Consider the following 12,284-nt stretch of genomic DNA (forward strand, 5'->3'; position numbering starts at 1 on the left):
TTACCGAAGCCATTATGCAAGATCCTAATGGCATTGACATTAATACGAGAATTTTCAACTCAGTTGCTGAGGTATTTCAGAAGGCACAGGGCTCTTATGCAGGACACAGGAAGCATATAGCTGTTTTGAAAAAAATTCAGTCAAAGGCTGTTGAGCAAGGCTATGAAGATGCCTTTAACTTTTGGTTTGATAAATTAGTTACTAAGGTCTTGCCTCTAAAAAAGAATGAGATTATTGGAGACAGGATAGTAAAGTTAGTAGCTGCGTTTATAGCTTCTTTGGATAGGGAGTTGATATTAGCCAAAAAACAAAACTACGAGCTCACAAATGATGAAGAGGGAGTGTTTTCAAGATTTGTTGATCAGTTTATAAGACACGTTTTGCGTGGTGCGGAAAGCCCTGACAAGAATGTCAGATTTAGAGTTTTACAGCTATTAGCTGTTATAATGGATAACATCGGTGAAATCGATGAATCACTTTTCAATTTATTGATATTGTCTTTGAATAAAAGGATTTATGATAGGGAGCCAACAGTTAGAATACAGGCTGTGTTTTGTTTAACGAAATTTCAGGATGAAGAGCAAACTGAACATTTAACCGAGCTTTCTGATAATGAAGAAAATTATGAAGCTACGAGAACTTTAGTTGCTTCTATCCAGAACGATCCGTCAGCTGAGGTACGTAGGGCTGCAATGCTAAATCTGATCAATGACAATAATACCAGGCCTTATATTTTGGAGAGAGCTAGGGATGTAAACATCGTTAATAGAAGGCTCGTGTATTCAAGAATCTTAAAATCGATGGGAAAAAATTGTTTCGATGATATTCAGCCACACATTTTTGATCAATTGATTGAGTGGGGGTTAGAAGATAGGGAATCCTCAGTAAGAAATGCATGTAAGAGGCTCATTGCTCATGACTGGTTAAATGCCCTGGATGGTGATTTGATAGAATTACTAGAAAAACTGGATGTTTCGAGATCCTCGGTATGTTTCAAGGCAATAGAAGCTCTCTTTCAATCAAGGCCAGATATTTTATCTAAAATCAAATTCCCTGAAAGTATTTGGAAAGACTTCACCGTAGAAATTGCCTTTCTCTTTCGGGCCTTTTATTTGTATTGTTTGGATAATAATATAACAGAAATGTTGGAAGAAAACTTTCCAGAGGCCTCAAAACTATCTGAGCATTTGAACCACTATATTCTTCTCAGATATCATCACGATGATATTCCCAATGACTTTGAGGGGCAGTTTGATAATAACATTTTAGAGTTTATCATTGAGCAACTATTGATTGCTGCCGAAAGATATGATTTTAGCGATGAGGTTGGAAGGAGATCAATGCTCACAGTGGTAAGAAATATGTTGGCCTTAACTACACTGTCTGAACCTCTAATCAAGATTGGTATTCGTGTAATGAAAAGCCTGTCCATAAATGAAAAAGATTTTGTAACAATGGCGATAGAAATTATTAATGATATTAGAGATGATGATATTGAAAAACAAGAACAAGAGGAAAAAATAAAGAGCAAAGGAAGCGGCCGCAGAAAAAAAATTTCTGTGGATGGAGAGGATGAAAACGGTACACATCATGATGCAGCAGACGATGATGAAGAAGACGACAATATTGCATCCTTCCATTCCGCCGTAGAAAACTTAGTACAGGGAAACGACAACGTTTCGGAAAGTGACATAATAAATAATCTCCCACCTGAAAAGGAAGCGTCCTCAGCAACAATTGTTCTTTGTCTCACAAGATCATCATACATGCTAGAACTGGTTAACACTCCTTTAACAGAAAATATTTTAATTGCATCGTTGATGGACACTTTGATTACACCGGCAGTTAGAAACACCGCACCAAACATTAGGGAACTTGGTGTTAAGAACCTTGGTTTATGTTGTCTCTTGGATGTTAAGTTGGCTATTGATAACATGTATATCTTAGGTATGTGTGTTTCCAAAGGTAATGCATCGTTAAAGTATATCGCGCTGCAAGTCATTGTGGATATCTTCTCTGTGCATGGGAATACTGTGGTAGATGGAGAAGGTAAAGTTGACTCAATTTCATTGCACAAGATATTTTACAAGGTTTTAAAGAACAATGGATTACCAGAGTGCCAGGTGATAGCAGCGGAAGGGCTATGTAAATTGTTTTTGGCAGACGTGTTCACTGATGATGATTTGTTCGAAACGTTGGTTTTGTCGTATTTTTCACCAGTAAACTCCTCAAACGAGGCTCTGGTACAGGCATTTGCCTTCTGTATCCCAGTCTATTGTTTTTCACATCCTAACCATCAACAACGTATGTCTAGAACAGCTGCAGACATACTTTTGAGACTATGTGTTCTTTGGGATGACTTGCAGAGTTCTATAGTACCTGAGGTTGACCGTGATGCTATGCTAAAACCCAACATAATATTTCAACAGTTGTTATTCTGGACTGATCCACGTAACTTAGTTAATCAGACAGGTTCTACGAAAAAGGATACGGTGCAGCTTACATTCTTGATCGATGTACTCAAAATTTTTACTCAGATTGAGAAGAAAGAAATAAAGAAAATGATCATAACAAATACAAACGCTATATTTCTTTCTCCTGAACATGACTATTCTACTTTGAAACAACTTCTTGAGTATTCTGACGATATTGCAGAAAATGATACCCTAGACAATGTTAGCAAAAATGCTCTGGACAAGTTAAGGAACAATTTAAATTTGTTGATTGAAGAGATCAATGAAAGGTCAGAAAATCAAACAAAAGATGAGCACAACATGACGAATGACCAATACTCGTCAATCTTGGGGAATTCCTTCAATAAACCTTCAAATGATACCATGGAACACGATGTTAATACAACTAATGGAGACGACACAGGTCTGACTAAACCAACTGCCAAGGTTTCTACAGCTAATACAAACCAAATTAACCCGAGGAAAAGAACGAGGTCAGAAACAGAGCAAATCGACACATCTAGAGACCTGGAGAACACGTTTATCCTGGACACTTCAGCTGTAACAAAAAATGTAAGTTTCGTCTTACCTGAAGAGAAAGGAGATGCAATGTCTGTGGATGAAGAAGGTAATAACTCAGAGTCCTTCACGGATGTCTGTTGAACTGATATGGGCTAATGTCTTAATCTGTTCAGTTTGATTTTTTAGTTGTATAAAATATTCCTATTTAGGTTGGGTCTGTTAGTCCTTTATGCTTAACCAGATATAGATACTATATAATACTGCATACGTTTATCACCCAGTGGAAATAACTAATTGGAAATATTCCAAGCATGAATAATTCTTCTAACAAAAGGAATTCAAACTATGTCGAGCAATGCTTTAGAAATAGGTAAGTAAATAATATCGATGCATTTTATTACAATTATCTGAAAAAAAATATCCTATATAACAAACTAAGCATATAGAATTAAATAAAAGAAATAAGATCAAAAGAACAAAAAAAGTAAAGTAGGAGAATCCTACTTTTCCATTAAAACGAGAAATATATTTTATTATAGTAACTGGTTAGCCACTGATGCGTTATCCGTTTGGGCCAGTAATTCTTTCATTTCTTGCAGCTGCAATTCGGTGATTTTTATAGATTCAACTAGCTGCTGTATTTTGTGATCACTGACTTCATTTACGAGCTTAACCTTTTTGCCGTTACCTTCCTTCATACGATTGGACAAAATACCATTTTGAACGGTTCCATTTCCACGATCTATCAACCAGTCCCATATGAGACCCTCTGTATCGGTGACTATGTTTTTCTTATTCGAGTCTTTACGGTGAGCATCCTTTATGATATTATCTTCGTAGACATGATAAAGTGTTTTAAAGTTAGGAACGTAGTTATATTCATTTCCATTAATTGAGATTTTTCCTGGAGTAATAATCTGGATGCTGGAAGTATTACTAGAATGGAATAATAATCTAAAGAAGAAAACCAAGCAAATAAAAAAAGAGATGATCGTCATAATTCCTTGAACTGAAGTTATGTTCACTTGTTGCAGCACGGAAAAAACGGAAAAAAATGAAGGTTTGGTACTTGTAGCTTCGATGTTTTCTTCATTGTTTTCATTTTTAGTAGTGGACGGTGATGATTTTCTTTTGTTCATCGTCTTGCCCCTTCTCCTCGATCTTTTCTTCGTTGAACTAGCATTGGAAATGATTTTCTTAAGATCATCTACGAGTTGCTTGGTTGAACTTCTTTGTCCATCAATCGAACCCTTCTCAATGGTTCCTTTAAGCATGGATTTACCCGTCCAAACAACATTAGTGACAACTTTCATATTTGTTGTATTGTGATCACCCCAAGAATAAAAAAATCTTGTGTGCACTGAGAATGAACTACCGTACGGAACATCCGGAGATCTAACTATTTGTTTTACCATAAAGAAACTGTTCAAATCCATGTGTTCGATGGTCTCTGTAACTATACACTTAGTTTGCTTCGGACCGAATGAATTGTTCAATTTTTTGGTATAGGTAATCTCTCTTGTGTTATTCACAAATTTTGGAATATCGCAAACATTAAAGTTATTTTGATTTTCGATAATTTTTTTGACGTAAGATGTATCATCACCATATAATAGTGAAAACACAGTTCCCAAAGGAACCGGGATATTGATTTTTTCATCAATAACTGTATCGTCTTTTCCTTTTTGAAAATCGGGTTCTGTTGGATCATGAACAGGAGGTCCAATAGTGGGTAGATTGACAGTCTCTTCCTCTGATTCATTATTGCTGGCTTGCTGCTTTGAATTTATATTTGAATCTTCATCGCTTAAAATTTTCTTAATCTCAGATATCATTACCTTTGTAGTGTCCGCAACACCATCAAATGTTCCCTTTTCAATCATGCTCTTGATCCAACTTTTACCCGTCCATTCGACAGAGTTGTAAACTGTTAATTTGGTCGAGTTGTTTTTATCCCAAGAGAAAAGGAAAACAGTCTTCACTGAAAAGATATTTCCTGAAGGAACATCCGGGTTCTTAGTAACGCTGAGTACTTTAACATAGTCTTCCAAATCATAATGCTCTAAAGTATCCGTAATTAGACATTTTGTTTTACTCGGACCAATACTACCTGATAAAGGTTTTGTATATGCATAATCACGAATTTTCTTCGTGAGGAAATTGTTAGGAATTGGCGATATCTCAAAATTTTTCTGGGCTTTTAGGATTCTTTCATAGTAAGACACGTCTTCACCATATAACAGATTCACCACTTTTCCTAATGGCGCATTAATATTTGCTTCAACAACCAAATGGTCATTGCTGGAAGGTTTGAAATTAGCAGTGGTTGGAGAGTGTTTGTTAGGACCCAATAAAAAGTTCGTAGATTTTTGATTTTTACCAAGATCATTCGATTCATTAAAAATATCAGCATCAATATCGTCACTAGATGTCATATCTGTGCTATTAATATCTGGATCGTCATCTCCCAGGTCTCCATCGTCGTCATTATCATCATAATCATCAAAGAATGCACTGCTCGAATCACTTAACGTGCCATCGTCATTACTTGCGAAGCCATTCCTATACTTTTTACCTAAGATGATCTGATTCCATACATCAGTTATCAAATCAAAGGTAGCATCTCTTGACATAAAAGAGGCGAAGATGTATTTTGTATGCAATGTATCAATTACAATACCATTGGGGAAAATTCCGGCCGTGGTCTTTTTCTCAATCTGAACGATTTCCTTGAATGGAATGAAAACTGTACTAACCCATCCTAGAATGTTTGAGAAAAATCCAATGTGGGCGTCAGATATATACATCCTCCCTTGTAAGAGAATATCACGAGATAGAGCACAACTATGATCGACAATTAATTTTTCGTTAGGATTAATATCACAATCTTTGAAAAGGGTATGAAATTCACTGTTTTTCTTCTCTGAAGAATATTCAATACCTTGTAACTTGAAATCATTATTGCCAGAATCCAAACCCATTATTGCATGGATATTGCCTGAGCCTGCAGTACTTGTTCTTGGCATTTGTTGCCCCTGGTTCGTACTAAAAAAATCAGAACTACTATTCCTATTTTTGTTAAATGAGTTTCTTAAACTAATTCCAGGGATCACTTTATTGCCCAAGTTCGATGGTGAAAACGATCTTCTGTTTAAGAATTTTTTGGACATACTTCTAAATTTTCTTTCTTCAGTATCATCAAAAGTCATGTCGTTGGAATAAGAAGAGTATCTTGAATTTCGTTTACTATTATTTTCATCAGTTGCAGCATTTTCTAACGCTTTATTTGCTGGTAGAGTCTTACTTCTTGCCCTATGGTTAGAGAGGTTCGATTGTGAATTTTCAAACCTTGCCATATCAATATAGCTACTATTACGATAACTTGTGTTCAATTCTTTGGGCCCTAGATTATTGCTCATGTTACTTTTGCTAATATGGCTCAAGTTTGTTGGACTTGCATTCGGATTATTGTTGTTGTTATTGTTGGTATTATTTTCGTCCAGATCAATAGTTGTGTTATCGATATCAGAGGATCCAGCCACTGCCTCTAAAGTTAAGTTTCCTTTACCAAAAGTCGAAATTGCAGGCTCGTGCACTTTCAAGGGTTGAAATTTCACTTTGCCAACATTTGATCTATCGTCCCTGTCATTGTCATTCTCAGTTTCAGAGTTGGAATTTGCATTTGTGTTTCTATTGTTAGGTGTCAATGAATCGGAAAGCGGCGTAGTGGATGTGTTTGTAGGAACAAGTTGGGTTGATGGCGAAAGAAATGCTTTAGAAAGGGGCGAAAATTCTTCCTCATCATCCTCTTCCTCAGCTTGAGCATGGTTATCAGAGGTTGTGCCAGAAGTGGGGGATAGCAGATAATCTAAATGACGCAAAAAAGATGAACTGCGATGGGCTGTGTTGGCGGAGGGCGAATGAATGAGTACCGTGTCATTAGGATTTTGATTAGCATTTTCAGAAACCGGCAGACGCCCCTGCTGTTGTGCCAAGGGATGTTGCCGCTGTCCATGGTGATGATGTAAATAAGAATGACGAGTTGAACCTTTATGGCTTTCACCGGAGTGCGATAACTCACGTTGTATTTCAGTATTTAAGGCTGAAATTTTGGGGACATGCGATATCGCACTATGAGCAATTGAAAGAATAGTATCAAATAAACTGTTTGAAGAATTCTCTACTTCTTTATTATCGGTAATATTACTTGGTGCAGACATCGTATCAACAGCTGGATGCGAAGTACTTTGAGTGTCGTCCTTCTGTAAGGTGCTTAAAACTGGCCGTTCATTCTCAGAAGAAGATGAGTTGAACGTGTTTTTAGTATCAGTATGTTTGACTTTTTCACTTGCTCTATCTATGGTAACCGGAATATTAAAATAACCTTGTGGAGAAGTATTCAATTTCTTTAGGCCGGCCTTGGAATTTTGTAGCGATCTTCGAGGTATGAACGTTAAGTCTATACCATGCTTGTTCTTATTACTCTTATTGCTAATATGACTTCTACTGCTCCTTATTGAAACGATATCTGGTAGTTCTAAAGGCAGTGGTGGGATAGAATCACTAAAATGAGGTTTATGAGAATCATGAGTAGGTGAGTTTGAGACAGAGTTACCAGCAACACCTTCATTAGTAGAGCCTATATCGGTCAGCACTCTTCTCTTAGCGATGGTCTTTCTGCCATTGTTGCCTCTTCTTAATGATAGCGAAGATTTTGCTGCGGAATTGGTGGATTCTTTCCTCGTACGAGTAGTTTTACTTCTTTCCACAACAGGTTGCTTTTTCCTCGACATCAATTTCAGTTTTTTGAAAAAATGACCATCACTAAATGATCTTTTTTTGCGAGAACCTTCATCCCCCATTGGTTAGATATATGTGTATAGCTGCTGCTCCTATATATGTATATGTTATAGCAATTGATATACCCTATCTTTGATGAATGATTTAGAGCAAAGGGTTAGGTGAGTGTTGAAACGCTCGAAGAAAATAAACTTTGACTTAAAATTAGACCACAATATTCCACAAATATGATTTTAACAGACTATTTACAGCTGTCTCTTCTCAATTTGCCCCGCCTCATCAGGTAAACAATAGCTTTTATAATCCAGTAATTTTTCCTTTTTTTCTTGTCACTTTTGCGGCTTTTAGATATCGTCTATCGCTAAACACGATGATGGATCACACATTCTATTGTAGCTTGAGTTATGTAAACTGCACACATATATAATTCGTACATGCTCGGTTATAGTGGGCTGACGTACACATGCATGATAGCAATCGCATTCTTCTCCTATCTTGTCTGAAATGGCACAATAACATCAGAAGGAGGTATCATAGTCATTGAAGAAACTGTAGTCTAACGGTCTTCGGCCCATTCATTTTCACGTCTAATGGCAGCTTCCTCCTCTGGGGTGAAGTCGTTGACGATATTAAATGTCCTTCTTATTTCCTCGGGAGACCTTCCTCTAATCATCTCGGCAACGACCTTGCAACCTGCGTCAAGCAAAGGTTTGATGTTGAGGTAGTTTGCCGCCAGGATAATTTCGTATAGCATCTCTTGGTCCACTTTCAGGAATTCTCTGTCCCATGAGTCCACGGGAGCGCTCTTTCTGGAATCGTCGTCGTCTTCGTCAGGGAAGTTGGAGTCTCTGTGGTGCTCTGCCCATTCGATAACCTTCTGCAAAACAGAAGACCGAACATTGGGCACGGGCATCACGATCTCGTCGTCATCGTCGTCATCATCATCATTGTTGTTGTCTTTGCTTTTATGGTTTGTCTCTGAGTCTGAATCTGATTCTGAATCGGAGTTGTTTTGTAGGTTGCTGTCATGCATATCGTTCAGATAGTTTTTCAATAGAAGTGATCTCTCTGCAATTTTCTTGTCTACGGTGAATCGCTCACCTTCACCACTCACTAGGACAACACTAGAAGTCACCATATTTGCACTAAGTCTGTTCGTCTTTCTGTATTGTTTATAACGTCTTTTCTTGTTATATCTCTTGCCAGTATTGTACTACAATTTCCTCTGTCTTCATATTGACCTACTTCTTCCCCTTCTCTTCTTTTTTCTCCAAGACGCCCAGGAAACTGTTGCAGGGTAATGCTATATTGCTGTATTACACATTGTGCTGTATTAAAGATAACGTTATATAAATTCTAGTGTGGATGTCAGTACTTACCCAAGAATCAATCCTTGAAGGCGAACGAGCTGGAAACGCCAAAATTGCTGTACACACTAGCACTCAGATCGTCGAGCGGCTGCACGGAATCCAACGCGGCCAGGTATTCGTTCACTCCGCCGCCATGGGCAGATCCCACAGCTGTTTGAAGCATTTCTTGGCAACAGTCCTTCATGGACATAGTGAAAACGGCCATTTGGTAGTGTTGCTGATCTTCTTGTCCAGGTTTCTTCTTGGCCATTGTCTTTATTCCAACCTTGTTCATTATGAAGTGGAATGATTCGTTTATTAGGGATTCTAACACTATGGATGTTGCTGTGCTTTCAATACATTGAGTCAGTTCGTTTATTAATTGATTAAAAACTAGCGTGTTGGAGTGGAAACTTGTTAACGCTTCCGCGTCAAGTGTCTGCGAAAGAAGGAACTCCTGCCCACTGGAATCTTGAGGAAGCAAAATCGAAGTGAGGCTGTTATTATTTTGCTGGAGTATTTGGGAATTTGTGTTTCGGAATATATTGGTGAGACGAGAACTAAATTCCTCTAGTGTTAAGGTATCTCTTGGGTGTATACCGTTGAATTCAACTTCGATTTGATTTGCAATTATTTCGTTGTACCTCAGCCAACCTTTATTTAGAATCCACCACGATAGTGATAGGAAGGCTTGTTCATTAATATACACTTCCTGGCCGTCTTTCTTTGACTTCTTTGCTGCCATTGCATCACCCACTCTCTTCTCCGGATCGCTCCACCACGATGTGGCCCAGTTATAAAACCTATTCTGGAGTTTGTTGCAGTTTTCCTGCTGCATAGTTAATTTTATTGCGGAGTCCAGATACTCGTTTCTTGTCAAGATATTTAGTTGTAGTCTAGTTAAAAGGATCAGTGACGACACTGTGTATGTTACTGTAACCAGCTTGATCAAACTCTTTAGTTCTAACTCGTTCCACAGCTCAGCCTTGGTCTTCAACGGTGAAGCTTCTCCGCTTTCATTAGACTTTGCTCTGGTGGACTTGTTTTTTTGGTCTTTTAATTGGGTAACGATGCTGTCCAAATTCAAATCGTTTTCATTCAAAACCATTCCCCATACAGGTAGCAGCTCGTATATCGTGTACAATGAATCTTCTTGCGTCTGCTCAAACCTTCTTTTGATCTGCTCTTTAATGAAGTGCTGTTCGGTAATCCGTAACTGCTGCTTATACAACCACCTCTTCACGAAGAACACTACCACCGACCCCGTAGTGAACAGAGCAGCTATTCCAGTCAACGAAATGAGTAATTTACCTCGATGTCTCTGTAGAAGCGAACGTGATCTTTGATCTGGGGGCATCTTCTAGTGCTTTGCGGTGCTTCTTTCGTGATTTTGTACTTACGATGACCAGTATTATTTGCCTCAATATTATACCCCATGCTTATTCGAGCCGAATAACGCCCTTATCATTATACACGAGAACTAAAATGTCAGGAATTTTTAAGGAAAAAGGGAAGTATTCATATATACATACCTACTCTACTACTTGTCAACGATATTGTGGTCTATAAACGCACAGACTACGACGTGTAGCAATAATAACGTACTTTTTATATGTCAGAGGGAAAGATAGACGAATTCATGGCCATCACTGGCGCTGATGACGCAGCCATTGCCACTCAATTCATCGAAATGGCAGACGGTAACTTGGACACTGCCATATCATTGTTTTTCGAAAATGGTGGAGCTGCTTTACTGAGTAGTAATAATACGCCAGCTCCATCCAATTCAGCTCCTATGGCATCTATCTCAGCAGATGCAAATGCAGATGCACAATTGGCGGAGAGGCTACAAAGGGAAGCTTATCAACAACAACAGCCCGAGCAAGATTATGTCAGGCCACCTGATGAGGCAAGACATGAAGTACTTACTGAGACTTCAGGATTCCCAATTTCTTATGGCGGCATTGGGGGAAGGTTTGAGCCATTGCATAGGGTAAACGATATGTTTGATGAAGGAAGACCGGAAAGCATTTTTAATCAACGGTTGGATGCCACAAACACTAATACATACATCAATGATAACTCTTCAGATTCTTTGGAGTCTGAAGTGGAAAACGATGACGACGAATATGAGTATGTGGAAGAGCCGGTTATCGAACTTGACGAAGACGGCAACATTAAGGAGTATACCAAATTAGTGAGAAAGCCTAAATTTATTTCTAAGGAGCAGAAGTTGGCTTTATTGTTTAAGCCTCCATTTTCGATTATGTCCAAACTCGATTTAGACGCCGCAAAGCAAAAGGCAAGGACGAAGCAAAAATGGATAATGATTAACATTCAGGATTCAGGAATCTTTCAATGCCAAGCCCTCAACAGGGATTTGTGGTCGTCCAGACCGGTAAAAACTATTATCAAAGAGAATTTCATTTTTTTACAGTATCAATATGAATCTCGTAATGCTCAGCCCTATCTACAGTTTTATCACTTGAATAATAAGGATGATTTACCTCATATCGCCATACTGGATCCAATCACTGGTGAACGTGTCAAGCAATGGAATAGGGTTGTTCCCATTCCAGAACAATTCATCTCGGAAATTAATGAGTTTTTAGCCTCATTTTCGCTAGATCCCAAGGTCACTAATCCTACGGTTAATGAACCTCCTCCTAAAGTGGATCCAACAACTTTAACTGAAGAGCAACAAATGGAATTAGCCATCAAAGAGTCACTAAATAACAACTCGGTCGAATCAAACCAAGAAGAAGTACCGAATACTGGTGAAGGACAGAAACAAGTACAAGAAATGGATCCATTTAGTACAATTGAAGCCAGAGTACATCCAGAACCGCCGAATAAACCAGGAATCACCACAAGAATTCAAATACGTACCGGTGATGGCTCCAGACTAGTTCGTAGATTCAATGCTCTGGAGGACACCGTGCGTACTATTTATGAGGTTATCAAGACAGAAATGGATGGTTTTGTGGATTCAAGATTCACACTGAATGATCATCAAAGAGAGGATTTAATTGATAAACTAAATATGACCATAGCGGACGCCGGCTTAAAAAATAGTTCTCTACTAGTTGAGAAACTTGATCCCGAGTAGAATAAACACATCGTGTGGTGGCAGGTTCCTTGATATAATATTTATATATAG

At 38.2% G+C, this 12,284-nt stretch overlaps 5 protein-coding genes across 5 annotated transcripts; 2 read left to right on the forward strand and 3 right to left on the reverse strand.

Moving 5' to 3' along the window:
- Positions 1-14: 14 nt before the first annotated feature.
- Positions 15-3,116, forward strand: YCG1 (condensin subunit YCG1; the record flags this gene model as incomplete). Its single annotated transcript, XM_033909660.1, has 1 exon — positions 15-3,116. One exon carries the CDS (start codon positions 15-17, stop codon positions 3,114-3,116), a length of 3,102 nt encoding a protein of 1,033 aa, XP_033765551.1.
- A 392-nt stretch (positions 3,117-3,508) lies between these two features.
- Positions 3,509-7,837, reverse strand: YSP2 (Ysp2p; the record flags this gene model as incomplete). The annotated part of the gene is made up of 1 exon (XM_033909661.1): positions 3,509-7,837. The coding sequence occupies one exon, from the start codon at positions 7,835-7,837 to the stop codon at positions 3,509-3,511; it is 4,329 nt and encodes a 1,442-aa protein (XP_033765552.1).
- Positions 7,838-8,331: 494 nt separating this feature from the next.
- Positions 8,332-8,913, reverse strand: SKP1 (SCF ubiquitin ligase subunit SKP1; the record flags this gene model as incomplete). The annotated part of the gene is made up of 1 exon (XM_033909662.1): positions 8,332-8,913. One exon carries the CDS (start codon positions 8,911-8,913, stop codon positions 8,332-8,334), a length of 582 nt encoding a protein of 193 aa, XP_033765553.1.
- Positions 8,914-9,161: 248 nt separating this feature from the next.
- PEX3 (Pex3p) lies at positions 9,162-10,481 on the reverse strand (the record flags this gene model as incomplete). Its single annotated transcript, XM_033909663.1, has 1 exon — positions 9,162-10,481. The coding sequence occupies one exon, from the start codon at positions 10,479-10,481 to the stop codon at positions 9,162-9,164; it is 1,320 nt and encodes a 439-aa protein (XP_033765554.1).
- A 255-nt stretch (positions 10,482-10,736) lies between these two features.
- Positions 10,737-12,233, forward strand: UBX5 (DNA protein crosslink repair co-factor UBX5; the record flags this gene model as incomplete). The annotated part of the gene is made up of 1 exon (XM_033909664.1): positions 10,737-12,233. One exon carries the CDS (start codon positions 10,737-10,739, stop codon positions 12,231-12,233), a length of 1,497 nt encoding a protein of 498 aa, XP_033765555.1.
- Between the last annotated feature and the right edge of the window lie 51 nt (positions 12,234-12,284).

Source organism: Saccharomyces paradoxus, chromosome IV (assembly GCF_002079055.1).
Source record: "Saccharomyces paradoxus chromosome IV, complete sequence".
In the NCBI taxonomy this organism is placed as follows: Eukaryota; Fungi; Ascomycota; class Saccharomycetes; order Saccharomycetales; family Saccharomycetaceae; genus Saccharomyces; species Saccharomyces paradoxus.